Below are 26,016 nucleotides of genomic sequence, written 5' to 3' on the forward strand. Positions count from 1 at the left end.
GCCACTTCCAGCCTCCTCCCAAGTCACACCCCCCACTAAGTATCTTCAATTTGAGCTGCAAAACCTCTTTAGCATTGTTGTCATGTTAGCATCACTAGCTGTGCGGACACTGCCTGGAAACCGGAGGCTGGGCACAATGTTTCCACAGCAATGCTGTTGGGTTGGGATAATGTTACTGAGCTAAATGAGCAGCTCTGATAGCTAGCTCTCACCTGACCCTGCTGATATGCAGAGCAGAGCGGCCAAGGCTAACTAACCAGTGGAAAACTGTGGTTAGGCAATGGGCACTATATGTTTATATGGCAGGCCATCTGTCTGTCTTCCACCCGATCTGAGTAGTATGGAGTGCAGTTAACAGAAAAGTACACTGTAAAAAGTAACATATACTTTTTAACTTAAAAAAAGCTAGTGTCTGGCCTGCCTCTAAATTTTAAGTTGACTGAATCTGATAATACAAGTTGAGGTAATTTTGTGATGAAACAACCTGTCTTCTCAAATCCAGTCAACTTAAAACAAAAAGTTATACTTCTTTTTACAGTGAAGCAAAATGAACCTGTTGACTAATATGCGTTACTTGTCAAAAATATTGTCGGCGGTTATCTGTTGACACCGAGCGATAAAAGAAATAACTTTTAAATAGCAGCACTTTTGTTTACATTTGGTTTTTCTTTTGTGTGTGCACACAGTCTTTGTTTTCCACATAATCCATGCTTGTGCACATGTGCATCTAATATAAGTATCAGGCATGAATCCCCAGCCACTTTAATTAATCTGCAGAGCGGTGGGCTGTTAAACTCTCATGAGATGGCGTGCAGTACAGGCAGAGGTCAGTATCCCGATGGCTAACAAAGAGCTGGAGCAAAGACAGCCATTAGAGCTGGATCACAGAGTCTTCTGTTTACACTTTCCACCATTTACACACTAGCTGCACTCTATTATGGGCATTGGATCTAGAACTATTGCAGATTGGTGGTCAGAGCACCAGATTCTGATGGCTGGAGTTGACTGTAAAATCGATGGCCTTTGTTACTTTCTCAGCTGCTGATCCCCCTCCTGCTCAGAGAGCCGAGGTGGTTATAGACAGTCTGGTTTGATGACTTACAAACACACTTGAGACAGTGAGGACTGAGAACCACAGAGGAGAATAAGAGGGAGATATCCTTTTCAAGTTACATTCCCTTTATGTCTCAGTCCTCTCTATTTCTACCTGTCTCAGTTTCTAGCTTTCTCTGTCTCTCTTTGTCTGCTCTCTCTTTTCTTTATGCGCTCCTTCTCCTCCTTCAGTCTGTTTCACTTAACAGCCTTTAACTCTTCTCTCGCTCATTTAAGTCAAGGTCAGAGAATGAAGAGAAGTCGCCCACTTCAGCTGAAAGCTGCTTTACCTGCTAAAGACCGATTAATTCACAAGTGCATAAAACACACACACACACACACACACACACACACACACACACACACACACACACATATGCAGCACTGGGCGATGATGCGCTCATGCCTCCCTTCAAGGTCTCCATCTTTAGCCTTAGCACCCTGGGAATGAGAGGCTAAGTGGTGAGGCTTTGGTGCCGAGTGCAGCGCGGGACCATTTCTCATGTTGTCAGAGCTCCCGCTGGGAGCTCTCAGCATCCAGAAGCCATCACTTCAGCAGGCTGGCCAATCAAACCCACACTGTCATTTCAATGAAATGACTTGAACTGTCACTCACACGCGGGCATTTTCCCTACGGGGGGCCCCGAGGCCAAGAAGGGGCACATATAGTACGAGCTGTGCATACAAACAGCAGACATGTAGTTTCTGTGGTGATACAAATCCCACAGTTACATATTAATAGCTTTCACTACAAAAAGCATACAAGTGTGTTAAAGAAAACAAAGAAAAATCTCTCATGCATACCTACGGGAGGCAGGCAAAACTAGCACAGAATAGGCAATGTTGCAGAAACTTCATTAGCTTGTGACCTCTGCTCTTTGCTGACCTCTGACCTTTTTGAAAGGCGCCTGCAGGCCCATGTAGACAGGTCTAATTATTACCACTTCAACAGTCCACCCACTCACCCTGGTCCTCATGCTCTTCTGAATACAATTTACGCACAAAAACTCACCCTAAACACATTTACATACAAATATGCATTTCAGTTTTGATTTATGAAGTGGTATGTAGATGTTTCACCAGGGATAGTGGAGTATGAAAAAGAGCTGAAGCAGGAGAGAGACACAAAAGTGGACATAAACAACCCCTAGAATTAACCGCCTCACAGTTGTATGCTTCCACAAAATCAGTCTAGTTGCAGTTACAGTTTTATATCAATGTCTGTGAAAAAATGGGTGTTGCACACATATTTTCAATGAGACAGCGCATACAATCCACTCAGTTTCAAGGTGGGCATTCAAGATTAGGGTCACCAATTTAGTATCTGCTCAATTATCTCCTCTTCTGTACCCGATTAAAGATGCTGAATAATGGCCAGAAAAGTGCTTTTGCTGAACATTATGATGTCACAGTGAAGCCGACCTTTTACCTTTTGGATATAAAATGTCATCATTTCACCACTGCATCCTATTAGACATTTCTGTAAATTACTGTCAAAATTTGCACATCAATTCTTGAGTTATGGCCAAAAACATGTGAGGTCACAGTGACCTTTCGACCACCAAAATTCTAATCTTTTTATTCTTCAGTCCAAGTGGATGTTTGTGCCAAATTTAAAGAAATTTGCTCAAGGAGTTCCGAAAATATCACATTCACATGAATGAGACAGACGAGGTCACAGTGACTTTGACCTTTGACTTGCGAGCACCACATTGAATCCGGTCATCATTGAGGCCAAGTGGACATTTGTGCCATACTGAAAACTGCTCAAGGTGTTCTTGAGACACCGCGTCCATGAGAATGGGACACATGGATGTAAAACCCAAAAATATAATTCCTTCTGCTATGGCTATCGCCACTACAGAGGCATGATGAGTGAAAAACATGGTTGTAATCTAATTTGAAGATGTACACTGACTGTAAGTAACAAAACATGTACTGGGAATAAGCCCACTCAAGTCTAAAAAAAAAAAAAAAAAAAAAACACACAGAGGCCTCCAATATTCATTGATATTTTTGTGTGAAGGGGCTGTGACACTGACGGTGTCAAACAGTCCCTGTTTTATAATCAGCTCAAAGCCTTCGTTCTGTACATAAAAGACAAGTCCACAAACTAAGCATTGCAGTTAACATTGTTGGACTTGTGATTAGAACCAGAAATATTGTTGTTTGTATTCCACATTTGTCAAAACCTGGCGTGTACAGTACCTGCAACTGAGATGAGGAGCAGCTACAGAGATCTGACAATTTCTAATTCCACATCTCCAGATTTTTTTTTATTATAAAACTTGTACAAAATGTATCATATTCTTTTGGGCAGCTCCCTCTAGAGTCACAAAAGAATTTGTGCTACGTTTTTTTCCTCATGTGCAGAGCTCCCTTCCCAAACCTGTAAACAAGCTTTGGTGTGTAGTTCCCCTTTAACATAATGCAACCATACAGAAAGAAATCCAACAGAGGAGTCACATACTTTTTTTTTTTTTTTACACAATAGCCCCAAAAGACCAGAGTATGTGCTGCCGTAAGACACGCTGCATTATGAGTAGAATGTGTGACTCATGCTCCAACACCAGCACCTCGTCACAAAACAACTCCTGAAAAGCACTGAACATCAGAGGTTGATGATATACAACACTGTGAGAGCTTCCATGAATAGAATCCTCCTTTAAACTCACATCGACTCCTGGACTGATCTCTACAGGGGAAGATAAAATAAGATCAAGAGTAGTGACTACAGCAAGGCAACAAAAAAATAATAAAGTGTTGGAGTGATAACGCATCCCACTGTTCCTGTTTCCTGGAAGCAACCGCTGCCAGGCACATTAAAGTGAAAAAAGAGCCACACACATACATTGACTACTGCATAAAAGCGGGATCGAGCTAGTGGCTTTACACCAGTGGGACAACATATAAAGATGAGAAACAATAAATATGAAATAATATATTATCCAGTTGGTGGTCGACATTTCTCTCACTCTCACAGGAGTCTTTACTGAGATGACGCAGACTAATAGCAGCCGAGGAAATGAGGAATAAAAAAGTCACTTTGACTACATATTTGTCATATGAGGTGAGGTGTTTGTTGAGCTAATAGAGCAGTGGGTTATTTGTCTCTGTTGTGAGTGTGTGTGTGAGAGAGAGGAGGTAGAAATGGGTTGAGCAGGAGCTGGAGAGCTGCCACCTTCATCCCTCCAGTCCACGAGGGATGAACAAAGAGACAGGAGGCTCGGGAGATCCATCCATCATAATGTCTCACGGCCTCTTTGCTTTTGCATGCATGCGGGCGAATGCACACGCACGCACGCACGCACGCACGCACACGCACACACACACACACACACACACACACACACACACACACACACACACACACACACACTGAGTCGTCAGTCCATACAGAAGTCCACAACTGCTTTAACCTAAAAGACCAAAGCACATCACACACTTTAGGAGGAGCTTGTTCTCTGAGAGGCTGATGGTGCAGATGTGGAGTTGGTGGGAAATGGACTAAAACCTTCAGTCCAGCAGTGCTGCCTTTTAATTTACCTCCTCTTTTACACCACCTCCACCTGCACAACCACTTCAAACAGACGTCCCATTGCTCCCTGCTGCTTGGGAACCTCTCCAGCCTCCACACATGAAAGCTGGAGCCAAGGGCAAGTGGACACACACATCTCAAGGTGAAGAACTGTCTGCTGGGCTTTACATACTCTATCATAATAGATGCCAACTACTTAGTAAAAAAAACCCTGCTTTTCAGTAAAGATGTCCCAATTGGATCAAAGGGATCAGATCAACGCATTTTATAACTTGACTGGGATTCGTTATTTTGAGCACGATTTGTGGCAGATACTCAGGTTTTATTACAATAATGCTGCTCCAATGAGTAGAAACAGGTTTTCTTTTTCATATTCAACCTAAGCTGTTACACCCCTGTAAGTGGAATTGAAATTTTTGTTGTTTATTTTTTGTAAACTAGATTAATTTTAACGCTGTAATATGCAAAATTGTGACCCCTTTAAAATAAAATAAGATAAAAAAAAACCCAAACTGTTTATTATCCAGGGAAACACAAGTAATGCATCAGGACTTGTTACTCAATATCAAATGATTCGGATCGGGATCAGGGACAAAAAAACTTGATTGGGACATCTCTAATTTTCAATACCATTTTCCCATTTTCCATCAATCTCTTACAGCCCTACTCTTAGGGTGTGGCCTGCCCCCATTCAGGAGTCACAGACTGTAACCCTAACCCCATGTAATTAGCCCTGATCAAGCTGGGGGCCCTGTTTAGCGCAGATTAACCCTGTTTCCCATGCATTCTCACCCCCCCACCTCAGATCCTACAGATAAAAGAAGGAATGGAAGAGGAAGAATGGCACCCACTCCCAGGGAGACAGGCCTGTAATCAGCCCTCCCACAGCTCCACAACCTGTCTTCTGCCTGGGGGGATGGCAGGGGGGTCATGGATGGATGGGTGAAGGTTGAGCCCCCACACAAGCTCTTTCCCTCCTCAAGTCAATAGGAGTAGAGCCCTGTCTCTCAGACGGCAACAGCACGGTGAATTATCATCACCGTCGTCAAATAACAGCTCTTATCTAGTGCTGAGAAGAAGCCGATGCAGCCACAGAGCTCCCCTGTGACCCACCAAGCGGCTCTTTAGACGACATAATGGCCGAGCTGAAATCAGCGCAAGACAAAGGCCTGACTACTTTGGGCTCCACTTGCTGCACTTTTATGAGCCGACTAAAAGGACGGCGGAGACAGAGCGTTGACATGAGAAGGGACCAAGACAGCGGTTTGGTCATACACCTCAACGCCGAAGGCTTTGGTGCCCTCGCGTGCATCCATCCTCACATGGCAATTGGATTAGGAGGTGGCGTTTGGGAGGAGAAGTAAATATCTGGAAAAATGCTAATGTGGCATCCATTTGCATGAGTCATTGGCCCATGCACCGAAGCCATTTTAAGAGATCTCAAAGCGCCCCACAATCTCACTTATGGCGAGATCTATCACATGCAGAGGCCTGGTGTACCTGTGTGTGTGTGTGTGTGTGTGTGTGTGTGTGTGTGTGTGTGTTTGTGAGCATACAACCATTACATCCAAGTCAGTAAACAAGCCATCAAGTGTATTCCCTTTAGATCTTTGTAATTATCTCATACTTTTCAGTTTCACTTCTGTTTTCCATTTCTTCATCTCTTAAATGAGATGAAGAGCTCAAAGCTCAGTCCACCCAGAGAAATGCAGACATGTAACAATAGTTGTATTTTGTCGAGAGAAAGAAAGGGTAGATTGCGCAATGGCTATAAATTAGTTTTTCAGGTTAAGAACATGAAGCGGTGCAGGTCCATCAGCCCACACAAAAGAAACGCACACCTTCATTTTCTAATATAATCAGAGAGGAGATGGAGTTCATTATACAAATGATGTGAAGACATTCTTTATTCTGGATTTAGTGGGTTTCCTTTTTTTTTTTTAAATCATTGGACCTTTCCAATATCAAATCCAGCAAAAATATTAAACATGGTCAATTATTATTCCCCACTCTTAAAAAAAATCACTACTTTAGAAAGTCAAAGCATGGGGATCAGTTTTATTAATAAAAATAAATTAACAACTAATAGTCTGAAGCCTCACTGGGAAATGTGAAAATAAATGTTTATTGATTATTTTAAAAGCTTGTCTGACCCCATATGTCATGAAGCAAATTTTGCATAAATAAATATTCCAAGTCAAATCATTTCTGCCTTACAAAAAGCCAATAATTCCAGCACAATCATTCTTAAACGAAAATGGATTTGCTAATTATTTGCGGGTGGAGGTAATCATGAATTTGATGGTGACATGCAGGTCAGATTTCTGTAGGCCTATATTTTCACACATTCGGGATGGTTCTTCTCTATTTTCTGAGGAGACAAATCTAATATCATCATTATTTATGGACCAAATAAATCTGCTTTTTTTTCAATATAATAATAAACTTTCAGCTATGGAGGACTGAGCAGGGCTGAGGTGTCCGTAACTCCGCATCTCTCAGGACGCACATATTTGAATTTATTTTTAACTCCATATAACTTGATCGATATAGTTTAAATTCTGCAGTGACCATTATAGCGGCGTGTAAACGACTACATGAATGAAATTCGACACAATGTGTAATTATAAAGCCACTCTCTGAACGCCCAGTGTGCGCGCGCGCCCGATAACTAGATCAGAATTATTATTTCTAACACGGACAGCGACTTTGAGTCCGCCTGTTCCTCTCAATAACGCGTTTTGAATGTTAGATAGTTTGTGTTTTGGATGACAGAGTGATATACTTACAAATAATTTTATTTCTAACAACAACAACATCCACATGGACCCGAGGGTGTCCGTCATAAATTTATCATAGGGATTACTCCAGTCAGCGCAGCCACATCATCACCGGCAAAGAGTGGAAGGTGTTCAACACTCACCGATCAGCATCGTGCGTTCAGGACCGTATCCGCGTCTCTCCAGCTCGGCGTGTCACCGTGCGTAAAAACGGCAAAATTTTACGCACTTTTATCCCCAGAGGAGAGAGGACAGGCACGACGCACAGGTGCGAACCGGAGGCGTCCGGTAGTTGTTAAAAAAAAGCCGCGGAATCTGTCGGATTCTGAACTTGTTCCCCTCCCTTGTCACTGTTAATGACAACTATTTCTTTGCGATATCCTTGTTTTTCCTCCTCCGTCTTTGGTGACCAATCCCCGAGAAATCTCCGATCCTATTGATGCGCGTTATCCTCAGTTAAATCCTATTGCTCGTGCTACTGCTCCGCTCGGCCTGAAGGAGGCGAGGAATGGGGCTGTTTGAGAGGGGCTGGGTGTAATTGCCTGTTCCTTCTCTCTCTCTCTCTCTCTCTCTCTCTCTTTTTTCTCCGCTCTCTCTCCGAGTCCTCTCTCCTTGTCATCTCTTCCTCTCTGTAGTGCTACCTCTCCTCTCCTCCTCTCAGCGAGCACCTTTTTAACTTGACAGGAATGCACAGATGGGGAAATTAGCTGCTATTTTTTTACAGGCTTCATACCTGTACAACTTGGCACTGCATTAGCCCTCTTGTCAAACTTATTGTCTTGCAGTTCAGCACCATAACCTGATGTTTGAGTGTATGCCCTGCCATGCAGCCAGAAAGAAGAGAGAGAAAAAGAAAAAAAAAACAGGCGCAGCCAGATGCACTCAAAGGTGGCAGAAGCATGATGGGAGCACTGTAAACATTAAGGGAAAGAAAAGAATATTTTCTGAGACAGCTCTCCATTGGAGCTCTCGTAAGGATGATTTGTGTGCACTTGTCAAGGCAGCTGCACGGCAGTGTGTGAGTGAGAGCGACAGGAGAGTGACTGCAAGTGATGGTTTCTCACAGCCATCTCTCTTGCCAGTCTGCTCCTCCTTTGTGTCTCTTCTTGTCGATGCATAATTTGGTGAAGCTGACACATATTCGGGGATTCAGAATTGGCTCGAGAGCCTGCTCGTATTAAATTTCTGTTTGTTCGAATGGCGTGTGTGTGTGTGTGTGTGTGTGTAAGCACAGATAGCGGGTTGAAGAGCCTTGGTGCAATGCTAAGCTGTCCTGGAGCTACGCCAAAGCACATCTCCCAGGGTGCTATCAGGAACTTAATTACAGCATTAAATTGCTCCCTCTCTGCTTCTCTCAGTTCACTTTCCCCTCTTTTCCCTCTTCTCCCCCTTCCTCCTGTCTCTCTCCTTTCCACAAACTGTGTATCCATCTCATCTTACACTTGCCGCTCTCGGTTTTTCTCTGCCTTTATCTCTTGTTGCGCTTTTTTCTCCCCCCTCTCTTGCTGGTTTGGCAGAAATGTCTGCTGGTACTGCTGGGTTTATGTCATCGTTGAGGGAGAAGGCCTTCAAAATGTGTCTCGATTGTTCCTCAGATCCACTGTGCAACCACAAACAATAAAGCTGCATCTGCTGCCTCTGTTGTGCATTTAAATTTTCTAATTTCATACTTGCATATCACTAATCTAATTCACAATGCTGTTTATCAGTCTTTGTTACGGTGTAGTGGGAGTACCGTTCCACAGGGTTACACTGCAAGTGTGGAAGTGGGAGTGTGGCAGCAGTGAGGGGCAGCAGACATCAGACTGCTGATGGAGAGTTCCCTCTAAACATGAAATATTGCCTCTGACAGAGTGTTATGTGGGGTGTGAGCTACCTTTCCCCTCCGATCCAGGTTTCTGCTTTTCTCCGTTCACAGAGGCAGCAATGGACCCAGAAACTCTCCCCTGAGGGCAGAGTGGAGGACACGGGGGCAGCTGGGCTGTCTTGCCTCATGCCAACCGTCAGCCTGCTGGCTGGCACGCCAGAGCCAGGGCTAATTAGAAACACGGGAATGGCTCCAAGCTTTACATCAGTCAGCCTCAGCCATGATAATTTGCTCTATATGTGAAAAGACAGTCACTCCATTGGAGTGAGAATGCATGGTTACTCTAAATGGTCTATATTACAATAAAATAAATGTTTACCTTGAATTACGTTAAACTACTGGCAGCTTTGGGTATAAGCATCCTACCATTATTTTATAGTGTCACTACTGTATTTACTTTAACAGTATATTATGGTTAAATGTAATGCAGCACTCTGGTACAGTATGTGAGGTTTACAGTGTAATACTGTAGCTAACCTGCTTCTGTCCCTCCATTACGCCTAAATTAGCGAAATAACAATAATTAATTACACTGTAAAATCATACAACAGCCTACTGGTTATAATAACTGTAGTTGTGGCTACAAAAAGCATCAAGATTTACTATCTTACTGTATTTTGGAAAAACGGTACGTAACTGTAAGAAACTGGCTGTATTTTTACAGTAATTTGATAGTGTACCACTGAAGCACTGTTCATTTTACAACCCGTGTCCTACAAATAAAAAGTTATACTATAATTTGCAAAAGCAAATATGTTTTGACCATATGGCAACCTCTAAGGCTGAAAAAAAAAAACCCAATGCAAAGTGCCTCAAACTGTGAAAATGGCTGTGAACATGTTTATTTTTGCTGATAGATCGGGCATTGTGACACAGAGATCTTCGGGGATTGACTGACCTCTGGAGACAGCTTCAAGTGGCCATTTGAAGGACTGCAGTCTTTAGCACTTCCATATTGGCTTCACTTCTCAGTCTGCTGCTTGGTTAATCCTTATAGACCCCCATATTTAAAATGCTAAAATATACAGCAGAAATAAACATGTCAACAGCCTGGTACATAAAACCGTTTTGGTCTCTGTAGCTTAAGCTTTACATTCATGGCAACTGTACAGAGGGTGATTTTTTATAACTAGAGTTTACATTTTTATTAAGGCCCAAATTTACGCATACTTATGGGCTGGCCACTTGAGTGACAGGCTACGCTGATAGTTTCCTTGGGCTTTCAGTCAGAGCCACTCCTCACTCCACCATAGCTCCACCCTCTTGTCCAATTATGGTCACTTCTGCATCCACAAATCCAAGAAGGTGATGCCAAAATGCCAACAATGCTTCAAAGTGAAAGTCCACAAACCAGTCAGCAATATCAGGGTGGCTATGTCCATTATTTTTATTTTAAAGTCTATAGTTTTGAGTGATACATGATGCTGCTGCATTACCAAAATCTGTCTGTAACCTTAACCAAAGTGCTTTTGTTGCTTAAATTTAGCCACAAGTGGAGGCCTCTGTTGTTTAAGTCCTGCACTCTACATGTCCTGCCTGATCTTAATGACTCACCTGCAGTACATAAATGTAGCAATTTCTACACTAGAAAATGATGCCAGAGAACATAAACCAGGCATTATTTGTACTGAGTTTTAAATTTGTATTCTTCTCAAAACAACTGAGGCAAGTTATCGGTTAATAAGTCTTCCCCTAATGAATAAGTCCACCACAAGTGAATAGGTTTGTTTTTTCCAGTTTGGAGGATTGGAATAACTGAATATTTCTAATGCAACGTGGGAATTGGTTAAAATGTTCAGAACTAATTATGATGGCAAACCTTGGCAACTATTTTCAAGATGTTTTGTTTCTCTTAGAAAAGCAATTCTATTCAATGTTAAAAGCAGTCATTTAATGAAGTCATTTTCAGTACTATTAGAGCGATCTGCTTTTACTTTTGACTTAAACCAATCGTTTTCACATTTTTTTCTCAAACCAAGGAAAAATCACAACATTAGCTCACCTCATGGGCAGATAATCTTTAGAGGCTTAATACTGGATTGACTGATTTGCCAACATAACAAAGTGTTGAAACTGTCATCGCAAATGAAATGATTTTATCACACTTGCTCCTTTCAAGTTGCTATGGTGTAAGTGCTGTAATGCATGTCAGGTCAGCACAAATAATCTCCAACATGATTTTTCTCCTCATGAGTAAGAGGGTGGGCGGTGAATCTGCAGTTAACACTGGTGGACTTTGCTGATACTAATGGTATTTACTGAGTTGCCGAGAGCCGAGTATCTATGGTGATGAGTGACAGACCCCAGAGAGAAGAGAAGGTCAAGCTGTCACACTCGAGTCTTTCGAAATTTAGTTGTCTTCCCACAACTCTGGACTTTTCTGTCCACTTTCTGTCTTCATATACTAACAGGATACAAGGCTGGATTCAATACGAGAATTGAAGTGAAAGATTTGCAATAAATGTGACAGAAATGTTGAAACTGCATTGATGTTTGTTGTGATTTTGAGGATGGAAAGGTAAGGTGGAAACTACACAGGAGGTGAGCGTCTTGTAATTATCATGCAGTGTGTGTTTGCTGTTCCGTGCCGGCGCTGTCACCACAGTGGGCTGGGTTGGTTCGGGTGGATGGGCTGTGGCGGTATAGCTAGGTGGGAGAGAGAGAAAAGTGTGTTGGGTGCTGCATGACAGCGAGGGCACAAAACCTGAGGGGAGGAAGGAAGTGGAAGCGTGAAATATGGAGATAGCTGCTGTCACCTGAGAAGATGACAGTGCCGAGCAAGCCTAATACCATGTGACATCTTTTTAGCGGTGGCATCTGGGCAACTCTCTCAACATCCTCCAACCCACCTCCCCTCCCTCTTGTGCCTATATTTTCCTCACACATCTCCAATGTGCATCAGTCATTAACAGATGGCAATAAACCCCCACAAATCCTCTCTCTGGTGCTGATGTGAAGTTCATCTAGCTGTCTCTCAGGAGCAGCCTGATCAATACCTGCCATGGCGTGACAGCCTCGTAATGTCCACCTTTTTGTTTTCCAATATGCAGCGGGAAGGCGAGAGCGTGATGAGAGTGACACAGCTGCTTTTGATGAGCGAGAGTGCGGGAATGCTGTTGCCACTCCTCTGGGTTAATGGATATTGATGCATAGCTGTAAATTATCTTATTTATTCTGCTGGCAACATCATTGTGCAGAAGTCATCTTGTGTAAAATATAAACTGGACAGCTCATGACATACATGCACATTCACTATGAACACTACAAAACATACAATATAAATGTATCATGTTGTATTGCATTACACCAAAGCTCTCAATTCACCCCATCCCACGTAGCTATCAGTTTTTAATGTTTCGTTTTGAAAAGACAACAGACGTTTTATATTGTGGTATTTACTGAAAATTACATGCAATGCGGCCCACAGCAAGTCGCCTAGCTTTTTATTAGCAACAGTCATGTACCTTATCAGAACCTCAGCTCCCCAGCAAACTCCCTCAAAGTGGCTGACACCTATGTTGATTTTTTTAATTGAACTAAATGTATATAATTCCTCCATTCAACTTCATAAATCATCTGTTCATCGTCCATTGCGGCGCTTTCAAAATGAGAGTCAGATAGCCTATAAACATAAAATAGGCCACATTAAGCTCTAAACGGCACCTGAAGCCAATTGGGGCACCTCTTTCGTCAGCTTAAAATCCAAAATGTTGCCATATTGCTGCAGTTTTCTTGAGAGACTCCAGGATAACATGTCTCCTCTTTGTCACCCCAACAAACACACAGACTCTGTGGAACAGAATAATGGCATGTGCAGCTCTGCCCCTCCCACTTCTACTGAAATTTGATCTCCTTCATGTTATGCTCGGCTCATGGCCTGACATCATGTTGTCTCTTTTTCAAGTTCGTTTATAAACAACATAATATAATGTTGATCACATTGTCATAGTCTTTATTACTTATGCAATACATGATGGACTGTGACGGCATTAGCACAAGTTGCCTATGTAGGCAACTTTTAAAATTGCTAGAACGGTTCAGACAGTTTGCATTAAATCAAACTGGTTAAGCTCGTACACGGAACTGGACTGGCAAAACCAGATATCACCCCAACTCTATTCAACATGCACAGAGCCAGGCTACTGCTTTATATTATGGGAACTTGTGACAAATGCAAATGTGTTTGGAAATGGTGTTTTCTGATCCCAACCACATGCCAGGATGTAATGAGTGACAGGCTAATTTATGAACAAGAAAAGAGGAAAGCTAGCCCTGCCTCTCTCTCTGCTGTTCCGAGCCACCGGCCTCCTCAATTAGAGCTGGCGCTGCCAACCTGCCGCTGAGGCCTGACTAGGTAATGACTGGCAGTAGCACACGAGGCAAACAGCCATCTATCTTTCTCGCTGACTCTCTCTCTAAACTAACAATTTTCCTTTCTCGCTCTCACAGTGCCCCCCTCTCTAAACTAACAGCTTTCAGTCCCCCTCTTTTCTCTCTAAACCATCAGCCCCCTCTCCTTTCTCCCTCTCTCGCTGTAGAAATACATCTTTGTCTAAAGCAAACTCTGGACATTCTTCCCATCTCACACTCTCTTCTTTTTGAAAATCTGACACTAAGCTCTCACTCTCTAAATTGACATCTCTCTATCTCTCTCTGTTTCAGTCCCTCCAGCAATTTGCCTACTTCATTGGCATATTTTCTCTCCACTTCACTATTTCTCTCTAGTAAACTAAAATCTCTCCACGCTTCTCTTACCCTCTTTCTCTGAGAAACAAACAAATGAATTGAAGAGCAATGGGAGGGAACGCCCTCACAGTGTAACCGCTTGGCCGACTACCTGACTGACTGACAGAGAGACTAACTAACTAAGTGACAGAAAGACTGACAGGAGGTTGGAGGAGGACTGAGAGGGTTGACTGTGAGCAACTAAAGTAATTTGAGAAAGGGTGGACAAGAGAGACAGACACTGATGGGTGACAGTGTGAAATGCCCAGTCATATGACAACACCTGAAGGCAACTGTAACTGTGTGTATTTTAGGTGATTAGCTTCTTGGTCAACATGCAAATGAGAATATTCTCTGACAGATTGCTCAAGCTGTAAGAGCAAACATGATTTTAAAAGAGAAATGGGAGAAAAAAGTGAGAGTTTTGTTCACCATCGTGTTTTGATAAGATTTGCTTTACATCATCTTTGATTGGGCTCCATCACATCTGACTGGTGTATTTGTAAAAAAAAAAAAAAAACATTATTATAATAATCACAACTGCCCACTTGCAAACTATTTTTCCCCCGTAATATTTATTTTTCATCTGATCTTTAAGCAGAAAAGTATTGCATTGGTAACTCTTCCCAGAAAAAAGCAGAATACATTTAATAAAGTTGATTATACACAGATGACCATAAAGCCTTGTTTTCACACCAAATAATAAAAATATTATTTATAGCTAGAAACGCCCCGCATACAACTGGCCTATGTAGGGCCAATCTCGTAACCCATCAGCTATAGTCTGACGACGATAAATCCTCTGGGGGTAAAGGTCGATACTCAATACAGTGTAGTCAGCCCCCAGGAAGCGCGCTAGGCTTTGAAGTCAATTTTATAGTGGCCAAACAGTGGAATTACAACTCCTGAGTCTGTCATGTGATGGCACTGGGCCCCAAAAGACTTTTTCCCCTCAGACTCACATTGGAAAAGATATATCTGTAAATAAGAAAGTACAGTTTTTGAGCATTACTACCTCAGCAAATCAGGTTGTTTATAAATCAGGATTTCATCCTTTCAGTCCAATAAAATTTGGAAAGTCTAAAAGCCATGAGATAAAATTATTCTATCCTCATTCAAGTTAGAGGAGCGAGTAACCAGCTCAGTAGCCAGCTCAGCCGGTGGAAGTCTTTAGTCGGAAGCAGCGCCGATCATCCCAGTAATTTTATCAGTCGTCGTTGAGCTTTTCATGTACCAGCTTTCATAGGAATGAATGGGGTCCCGCCTTTAACACAGGCCTCTTAATACATCCATGACAGCAGCAGATATCATGGCCATAACTTCCTGTTGCATGTGTTGGTCATTTCGTCTAGTCTCTATAAATGTGCATATGAATGCAGATATTACAAATACAACAAATATACAGCTACATCATCTTCAAATGATAGCCAATGGGTCATGGGTTAAGTATTTCTGCCACTGTTTTTGTGCCTCTTCACGCAGATTGTTTACCTGCTACTCAAACATGATTGGTCAATACTGCTCGGATTACTTCTAAGACCAAAATCTTTTCCAATCTCTAGCAGACTGCGCATAGATATACAGAGTCTGTTTATAGAGATTAGTGTGGGGTTTCTGTGACTTGATTTGCCCCTTCGCAAAGATGAGTGAGCACAAAAAAAAAGGTTGAAAACCTTTTTTAACTTTATTAATGTTTGTTTATATATTGGCCCCCGGTGTCCTGTCATTTTGCAAAAGTGGCTCCTGGGAAAAGCAAGTTGAGTACCCTTGTTCTAAATGTTGACATTATCTTTAGATCAATTAGGCCCCAGACAAATCATCTTCCTAAATCATCAGTTTAATATGTAAAATAAATTATTTAGCAAGGTTTTATAACTAAGAAACAACCCATTTGTAAGAACATTTGGGTTGCCAGGTTGTGGAAACTTCATTTCACTGGTGTCCTTCTCCATTATTTAATTCACCACTACTTACCTTCTGTAAAAGAGAGCCCGACCAAAGAACATTTATATACTCTGACACACATCCTCCTCCTTTGTCTTATTGGTTGATTCACTCTCATAATCCATCACATGTGGAGGTATTAATTCTGTAGTATTTAGTCTTTAATTAATGTATTTTGGTTTGAGCTCTGCAGATCTTTTACAGAATGTAAGCGGTGATAGAAAGACAAAGCAAGTTATGCTGGAGGAGGACATTTTTTAACAACCTGGCAAACGGCATTGTTCTTACAAATGGCTTAATTTTGATCTATAAAGCATCGATAAATTATTCATGATCCATTACTAAAACTACTACATATACCTTATAAAACCCCCTGTAAAGTATGTTGCCAAGAAAAGGGAACCACATTACTGTAAGTAACTATAAATGATACATTTCCAGGCCTGTCAGTACTGCTTATGAGCAAGATTTTATATGTACAGATAACATAAGGTTTTGATTCACCAGGGCGCCCCTGTTAACATAAGACGTGAATGTTGTGGGCGATGTCTGGCGAGACTGTATGTAGCCGCCAGACACTGTGCAGTAAACTGTTCAAAAAATAACCCAGGCTACAGCAGATATGTTGAGCTCATAATATTTGAAATTCTTGAAGTAAGGCACTTAAAAGCACAAACAAATGTCTGCTACTAAAAGGTCTTCTTATTGCAGCTGATGTCGTCATCCCCTGTCACTCGAAATATTGTGTTTCTTTAAAAAGAATGGAGCAGGTAGTGTCAAATACCTGGATCATGTGAGTTAACCCCAGAGCGGTGAGATGCTGTCATCTCAGCATGACACTGCAGAGGAGAAGTGTGTGTGTTTGTGTGAGAGAGAGAGAGAGAGAGAGAGAGAGTGTGTTGTGCTTGTAAGCTCTACCACCTGCACATTCCTCGTCTCATCACAACAGGAGAGAGGACGCCCCATTTAACATAACCGTCACATATGGTTTCACAGACAGACAAACACCAGAAGAGACAGAGCTAAAGTATGTGTGTGTGTATGTGTGTGTGTGTGTCAGAGGGAAAGACAGTTGTAATGGAAAGAGGGGAAGATAGGTTCCCTAACATAAATAAATCATCAATGTGTTTCGTTGTCTTGGCTGGGTTCACAATTGGAAGATGAAGGAGGGGAGCAGCATGAGGAGGAGGAGGAGGTGAGGGGGAGCGAAAAAGATCAGGTGGAGAGGGGAAACTGCTGGCTGAGAGGAACGAAAAGCAGGTGGGAATCCTAATGTCTGCTTCGTGCTTCGAGTGGAAGAGAAACCACAAGAGCGTCCACAGACACACTGACGTAACTGCTGCCAAGAATAACTGGACGCTTAGGCTGAATGGAAGATTCGTGTGAGAACTCATGCACACATTTACACTATTTCTGCCTGTATTTGGTTTTGTGCTGAACTTGAACCCCCCCTGTGCTTTTGCTTTCTCTGAAAGCCTTGAAGGAAAACAACTTGCTGCTGTTGTCTTCCTAGGAGGGTTGTGGTTTTAAATAGCTGTAACATATAAAGATTCCTATATTTTCAAGGCAGAGGCTCCTTTACAGGCTGTTAGTCAGAATGTCCAACACAGGGATGTCTTTTTCAACTACTATTCAGTTTGGCATGACATGGATGTAGTATCATACCCTTTGTTTACGATGGTGACCTTGGTGCCTCAATGACCAACAGTAAATCTTCCTAAAAGACAGAACTGTCACCTTGTTAACCCTTTGAAACCTGGGCAAATTGGCTCGATTACTTTCAAAGACATGGAAGGGCGACAAGCAACTTTACAAGAAATGGAGGAAAAATTAGCAAGAAATTAGTTAAAAAACAAATACAAGAAAAAAGGGGGGGGGGTATAAAACACAAAATACAAACAATAAAACTCAAGAAATTACTAAAAAAGAAGAAGAAGAAGAAGAATTTTTAAAATAATTTCCTGATCACCTTTAACACATTTTTTAAAGTTTGCGGGACATTTCTTTCCAAGTTGCTAAAAATGTTTTCCCTGTGTTCATAAATAAATCAAACCAACTCTCTCTGGTTAAAGAGGTTAAAATGATTGCAAAAGGCATCTGAATGCAGTGCAAGAGAAGTGATGTTGTGAAGTGGTTAAATTCCATTTCCATCCTCAATCTGAAATTTGTCCACTCAGCCAGCATACTGGTTGTGTCATGATTAAAAAATGGATTGAAGCAATGACTATATTGTCAGGCGATATTGAGAAGACATGTTGCAGTTGTAAGGTTGTTATTACTCTTCATTGGTTCCAGCCATGAATGTGTAAAGAGAATTGGACACAGGGTTAGAGGTGGGGCCCAGTTCATTCCTGCCAAGTGGTGAATGAAGCCAAAAAATAACTTACTGGGTGTAAAATTAGCCAGAATTTCTGTATTGTTGCGCCCACAAAGCAAGCAGGCTGAGTGGCTAATTTCTTGTTTAATGCCAAATGGGTATAAAATGATTTAATCGTGCAGCTGCTCTAGACATACAAAATCCTAACCAATGAATTAGATTTCAAGAGTGCAATAAGAAACTTTGTAGGGGTTGTAAAGCTCAAAAAAAGTATCCATCAATTTAGAGATGTCTTTCACAATCTACGTGACAAAAGTAAGTTGTAATTCCACTTCAAAAATTGGCGCCCATTGTTTGTCCCATTGTGCTCATTGGAACATCATTATTACCCCTGCAGCGCTCACTGAAACCATTACTTTTCCATGGAGAATTTGCTGTTCCATGTAACAATTCCAGATGAATCTGTCAACTCAGAGCGGGCGGATTCAAAGATCTGGACTTAAGCAACCAAGACAAGTGATCTTAAAAAAATCTGCTGCATGTTCCCTGGAGGATAAATCACTATATTTTAGGTGACGCCTGACCTTTTGCATGCTGCTTCCATAAGGAAATCTGCCAGCTTGACACACATTTAAAAATTAAGATTTAAAAGTCAGATTGCATTGAAGGTTTATTACTACAGTCATAGTCAACCTTCAAGGAATCACATCAATGTATGTTGATGGTGATAAAACATTATTAGTATGATACATAAAAATTCACAACATGAACGATTTTCTATAAAAGACAAATTTATGTTAAATAGAAAGAGTTTACAGGAGACCTGCTGTAGATAAGTACTGCACAGTTTATAAGCTGTAGCCCATTGCCTGATTCCACCTGTTGATATGACAGCAACATGAGATGGATGCATCATGTGCGATCAGTTTGTATTCTGCTTAATTGTATTCTCCACCGGAGCTTTGTTTACATTATTTCATTTACTTTTGATATGAATGATGGTGGGGAGGTCCACCTTGCTCTATTACTAAATATGACTATTCCTGGCAGTCAGTCAACTAAGGTTTTATTCTGTGTAATAGAATAAAACCTCACTCCTCACTCTCTGCAACCCCTAAAAGTCAGAAACACGTGAGAGAACACAAAAAACCCATGCTGAATAATGTCAGTTAATGGTGTGTCAATAGCTGCTGCAGCCCTGATGTGTAGTTAAATTTTTTAAGTCGGCACACATCAGCTACACCGTAGCTACATGCTGCAACGTAACCCTTGAATACACATCTACAGATCAACTAAAGTATGTCCCTTGTTTTCCTTCATTTTTTTCTGTTATTCAACTCTATTTTCGCTTTCACACTTCCAAGGCCAGTGACAGTGACTACTGCTGAACAATGAATGAATAATGCTGAATTGTGCTTTTATTCCTTAATTGCTGCCTTGGCACTGTAATTAAAGGGGTTATACATTTCAGTTTTTTTAAGAGTGAGTTCAGCGGTATTGCTACACACAGTAGGCAATTTGTTACTTTTTTAAAAGGTAGTTCCTATAAATAGTTCAGAGAATATTGTAGAGCCGAGATGAAATGACAGAGGTCAAATCACAAATCAGTCTGCTACTTCAGCACCATGGACAGCATCATAGATTTATCAATACACAGCACAGTTAGGCCAGTGACATTTCAGAGTCGTGAGTGGGGCCATATAACCTCGAACTTGCAAAAACCTCAGTCTAGTCCGCTAAACTCATTGATCCTTTATCTTAATATCATTTAGCCCTGTGCGTGTATATTCATCCGCCCATGTCTGCCAAGGTCCGCAGCTGACATGCCTGTGAGCTGACATGGACCATCAATTGTAAAAAACATGGAACTGGTTCAATTGGCCTGTGAGTTTCCAAGGCCACAAAATCACAGTAAATGCTAGAAATTTTGTGCTGGTTAAAATAAAAACACTGTCAAAATGTAATAATCCCCTATAATTAATTAGTTGTAGGTCCATGCCCTGATAGCATGGTGTCTGGTCCGCACCAAGTGGCAACCTCTCAGGTTAAAACAAATGAAGCTAATGCAGAAGTAACAAAAACGGCAATTCATCTAGTGGCCAATTGAGGCTGGCTGAAAACAGAGTCGATCCCTATAGACCCACATGTTAAAATGCCCAAATTTACAGAAGATATAAACAACATTATAGCCTGGTACAAAAAACAGTTTGGTCTTTAGCTAATTTCATTCATGACAGCTGGGCAGGGCGTGAATTATTTTTGTACCTCATGCATTTACATTTTGGTAAGGCTTTAAGTTATGCATAATTAAGAGCAGGGCTGTTTTGAATGCTGCTTCTCAGTGAGATCCAGATCCACCCATCGCTCTTTCACAGCTCCAGCTTTTCGCTAAATTATGGTAAATTCTGTTTTCAAAAAAACAACATAGCGACGTCTGAGATGCTGAACTTGAGGCTTCAAAATGGGAATCCACAAAGCTATTGGTGATGTCACAGTAGCTATAATAAATGTCCTACTTGCTCTTAACCAGAACATTTTTTTTAAAAAAAAGAATAGTGTTGAATTTTAGCATTATTGTAATGTTTTAGCATGGTTCAGACTATGTAGGCATACATTCCTGAGTATTTCCTTTAAGGCAGAATTGAAAGACTGATTAACTTTGCATAGTCAGGCTGATGTAGCGCTCCTGTGCGCATGGTTCCGAAAAAAAAAAAAAGGAAAAAGATTACAGTGACAACAGCCAGGTTGACGGATGTTGAATAAATTATCATCTTCTGCTGTAGTGCTCTACTGTAACAGACAAACAATGCATGAGGCCAAAAATCAATCTCTTATTTATTATCAGTGGAGAGGCTCCGGGCTGTACATTACCACATATTAGACATTGGCTTTCTTGCTTTCTTGTTTTTGCAGGGTTACTCATGTTCACACATACTGATGAGAGTGCCCTGGCCTATAAAGTATTTAAAAGAGGAGAAAAACTTTATAAATGTCGACACATGCTTTTAAATTTTTCTAGCTTTTATTGCTTCAAGGCCACCAATGAAAAACTCATTAACCATATTTTTCCACTTCAATTTGTATATGGTAATCAGTCAAATCAAGGTAAAAACAAAGGGCTAATAATTTCTAATAATCCACATGGCTGTCTGAGTGTAGATATAGTATAGTGATTTATATTAAGCCATAGCCCTCACAAAAATGTTGGTACATTTTGGTGGCATTCACCTTGAAGAGCTCGTGTCTTTGTGTTCAATAAATAATACAAAAAGGCAGTCAGTGGATGCGAGTGTGCTCGTTGGCTCAGATAAAGGGAAGGAGAGTCATTGCAGTGGCAGAATGCTGCTTTGTACACTGAAGATAAGGCTATTCAGAGTTGAAAGCGAGGGCTTTCACATAATAAATGTGGTTAGTGACTGTCCTCACAATCAACAAGGTCAACTTAGCATTTATCTAAGTAAAATTAAGGAACGTGCCATATCATTTATTTAAGACAGTAAACTATGACAGCTAAACCACTTGTGGGTGCATACCATGTTCAAAGAAAGGATGAGAATCCAAATGGTTCACATGCATTTTTTTGAACAAGGCTTTGTGCTTTCAGAGGAGCATCCATGCAAATATTCTACACTTGAAACCGCCACAGAGAGACATCATGGTTGTAGTGTGGTTACTGTGTGCCACGCATCAAAACTGCAGCAGGGATGACAGTAAAACCAGAGTACTACAAAGAAGCAAAGGAGCTCTCTGGCATTCTCCATCAGGTTTACACAATGTGACAGTATGGAAGCAGACCATCAGACAGAGGATGGAAAGAGAGGCACAGAGAGGAGAAACAGCTATGATTTTGAGATGTGGTTCAATCTAAAGGGATGAGAGGGGATATTGAAGGTGAGAGGGGAAAGAAATCCACGGAGAGGTACGTATGAGCCACGGAGGGCCCAGTGGAAACACTGGGGTTTCGCTCTTGCCTGGAAATATGACATCGTCTGACGCACCTGATGGTAGGCCTGGAAAATCTGTAAAAAAGGGGGCCATAAATGTGAAGGGCTATGGGGTTTGGGCCTTGGAAAAACCCTGTATATGCATGCTGTATCTCCCTGTCCCCTTCACACCAAGGCCAAGTTACAGCCCCACCTGTCTCATAACCTCACTCTGCCCCGTCTGTGAAGGCCTGCTGGGAGGAATTACTCTGCATAGAGAGACCCAGCATGACATACAGTGTAGATAATAAATGACTTAAGAGGCTTTCATATCAGGGACCCAGGCTCAGATCGGAGTATACTTGACCATAAAGTCCTGTTTGTTTGATTACTGTGAACACTGTCTACTGTGCCCAGGAATAGTCAATTGATACATGACCGTGTCCACTTGAAATGTGGTCTCACGTATGGATCATGTGAACTCGGGTACTGTTCACATCAGGTTTGAAAACCACGAAAGTGGACTGCTATTTAATGGGAGTAGCTGTCGGCGAGAAGAGTTGCAAGGCCATTCCTCTGCATTTCTGTTCACTGAAATCTGCACGAGTGTACAGCACACACCGATCTCACTCTCTGAACTTCAAGGCAATGGATGATAAAGAAGACCCCCTTACTCACTCACATCCACAACATCTGGCTTTTGTATTTCAAGGTAACGGTTACAATCAGCACCCACTCGCGGGAAAAATAACTGCAGTAGTCACAGGTATTTATCGGCTCCTGCTTGGATTGGCTTGATCCAGTGATACAATCCATGCACCAAAGGGGCACTCAAACATTGTCTAAAACTTAGTTTGCACTGAGTCTGAAAGAGAAACTGAAAAGGTGGGTGATATAAAAAAGAAATAACCACTGAAGCATCTTCACTGGCCACCATGATGCTTTCTACTGTTTACTGGCATGTTTTGCGTGATGTAGAATGTGACACACCAGGAAAAAATAAAAATAAAAATAACAGAAAGGCATGCTTGTTTACTAAGAGCGGTGTACATGTCTCAGGTCTACTGGCAATCGCCTGTTTTTACTGGGTTTTCTGGCATTTAAATAACCTCTATAAATACGCTAATCTTGGCGGTAAAAGGCTATGGGAGGGCAGGCAAGAGGGTCGTTTTTGATACTGTCAAAATCTATAAACAGTAGGCATAATGTAAAGATTGACTCTTCTATGGGCTTGGAATTTTGTGATTGGTGTATTTTCCTATACTGTAGCGACAAAAAAAAAAAAGGCACACAGATTATGACAAAATTACTCAGGTAAAAAACAAATCACTAAGTGAAGGCTGAGCAGCAGGGGAGATAAGAGGCAAAACAACTCAGTTGAATTAATCCTACCAATTATGAGAACACTTTTAAATAAAGGTAAGGCACCTTCAGTAAAAATTATGATTTTGTTAGGCATATTTCCTTTATAAGAGATTTAATTCAATAATATTTAGAAAAATGATTTAAAAATAAACACATAATTGAACAGTTTATTTGGGGCAACTGCGTCAGGTTAACCAAGAAAAAACAATTTATTAAAAATGCAGTACTGTACGTTTAAAAAGCAGTTTCCATACACGTACAAGCATTTTTAATAAAAATGTCTGATCTTTCTTTTTTCTTTACAGGCATTCACCAAACAATAAAGCACTAGCTAACAATAACTAGTTGACTTCGTTGATTCATGGAGCGAGTGAATGAATAAAGGACATGTGGTTAATTAAGTTTCTAGATCAATGAGGTGCTTTTCATATCAAACAGTTGATTATAGACTAAATGACTTTTCACCCTGTCTATTTACGTGTCTTCATGCAGTGGATGCTGTTTTCTCCGTCAAAGCCATAATCAGGTTGGTCCCACCTGTGTGTATTTGTCTATGTGTCAATGTTTGTGTTTGGCGGCTGAAGCATGTGGAGTTAAAGACAATGGCACGATCCTAAAGGTCTAGAGCCAGGCATGCTGAGATTCATTTCACTGCCATTCAACCGGATAAAATATCACAGCAGCCATGGCATGCACCCAATGTCACTGCGTGTGTGTGTATGTGTCTTTGTGTACATGAGCATGAGATTTGTCTGTGTGTGCATGTTAGTGCATGTGTGCGTGCGTGCGTGCCAAGGTGTTGTGCATCTTGTCTGTGTTGTTCCAGGCGGGTCTATGGTTTCTGCCTCTGCTATTGTGAGGACACATCACATCACCTCGCCGCCTTCCTGTTTTTCCATCACATCCAACACCCCCACCAACAACCCCCCGCCCTCCTGACTCCCCACTCATCCCTGCACACCGGGTCACATGGGTGCTGTGGGCGGTTTCACGTCCCATCATTTCCTGTGGCTGACTGTCGAGGCCGATCAGGGTGCCACGCGAGTCTAATGCTGACGAGCTGAGACAGCTCCGCTCTGACTGGGAGGGGTCTACTGGACTGAGCACAATCTGCAACCGCCACCCCCTCCTCCGCATACAAACGCACGCAAATAAACAAACATGCACACATACTGTAGAGAACAAGCCACATAGCAACAGTGTGTGAGCACCTCTGTGCAAATCCAGTGTGAATGCATGCGTAACTGTGTCACTACAGTACAGGTATGAGTCATTCCAGAGGGCATAATGGTGCATTATTAAGCTGGGTATATTTTTGTGGTAGGAGTTATGAATTATGACTGTTCATAATCAGGACACAATCATATAATAATTGCAGGCTTACAAACAAACCAGTTAAAGCGCAGTGTTTAATGTTCAATGTTTGGATGCTGCAGACTGTCTAGTGTCCTCGCTACGGTTAAAAAAAAAACACAATATATGGCCAACTTTCTTCAGAGACAGCAAAAGGCCCACAAGCAAATAGACACAAATCATATCTATCTGAGGAAGGACAAATAAAACAGACAATATAGAGCCACAAAGGCAGTGAGAGGCGGTGAGAGAATGAGCTGTGTCACTGGAATCCAGGCTCGCCTGTTTCATATTGCAATGTAGACAGGAGGAGGCGATGGCCTGTTATCTGGACTATGTCACATCTTACACCTGCACACCATCTGTGTGTGTGTAACTACGAGCATGTGTGTGTGCATGCTGATGTGGACCTGTGTGTGTGTGTGTGTGTGTGTGTGTGTGTGTGTGTGTGTGTGTGTGTGTGTGTGTGTGTACCTTGCACTTTGCACATGTGAACTCATCATCATGAAGACCCAGAACAGACGCACGCCTGGGGTGGGTGCTCGCACAGAGACAGACGTGGTTATATATGATAAAACGGCTGTTAAAATGAGATGGAGCAAGTGTCGGGATAAAGAGCGGGGGCCGCCGTGAAGACATGGAATGAGAGACTGTTTGACAGAAACAGGCTAACAGTGTGGAGAGGAATAGAGCGCAGGAGAGACTGACAGACAGAAGAGTTCGGATAATAGATAGAGGCAGTGACAGGGAGTCAATGTGATGGCGGGACAATAGACAGAAAGTCGGGCTCTGTCAGGGGGCGGGGGGAGAGGAGCACGGCAGAGGGAAGCGGCGCCTTTTTGTTCAAAGTTGCAAAACGGAGCGTCTGAAGCTCTCTGCCTGCCCTTACTGCTTTCTCTCCCTCTCTCAGCACACTAGAGAAAGGCAGAGATACTCAAGCTCACTTCAGTCTCCAATGCCATCACCCTCTCACAAAATAATTCACTATTATTGATTATTGATGAACTGGCTTGAAGAGAGGGCAATAAGAGTGTCTTTATTGATTAGTTTTCACTCTTTTTTTCACCTCAGAGCCTTATGTGCCCTGAGTTCAGCCTCTTAGGCAGTGGAAT

General features: G+C 41.8%; 1 protein-coding gene across 6 annotated transcripts in view; it reads right to left on the reverse strand.

The window, feature by feature from the left end:
* The window catches only part of znf385c (zinc finger protein 385C), a 198,251-nt gene that overhangs the window by 57,401 nt on the left and 114,834 nt on the right, over nt 1-26,016 (reverse strand). Inside the window, exon 1 of one of the 6 annotated variants that reach the window (XM_042505285.2) lies at nt 7,554-7,933. The exons of the other annotated variants lie outside the window; for them this stretch is intronic. Coding sequence (XP_042361219.2) covers nt 7,554-7,563 — 10 coding nt within the window. The 5' untranslated portion in view covers nt 7,564-7,933. Of the gene's footprint in view, nt 1-7,553; nt 7,934-26,016 lie in introns of those variants that run through there. 6 annotated transcript variants of the gene reach the window in all.

This window comes from Plectropomus leopardus, chromosome 18 (assembly GCF_026936395.1).
Source record: "Plectropomus leopardus strain MGB_pleo_1.0 chromosome 18, ASM2693639v1, whole genome shotgun sequence".
In the NCBI taxonomy this organism is placed as follows: Eukaryota; Metazoa; Chordata; class Actinopteri; order Perciformes; family Serranidae; genus Plectropomus; species Plectropomus leopardus.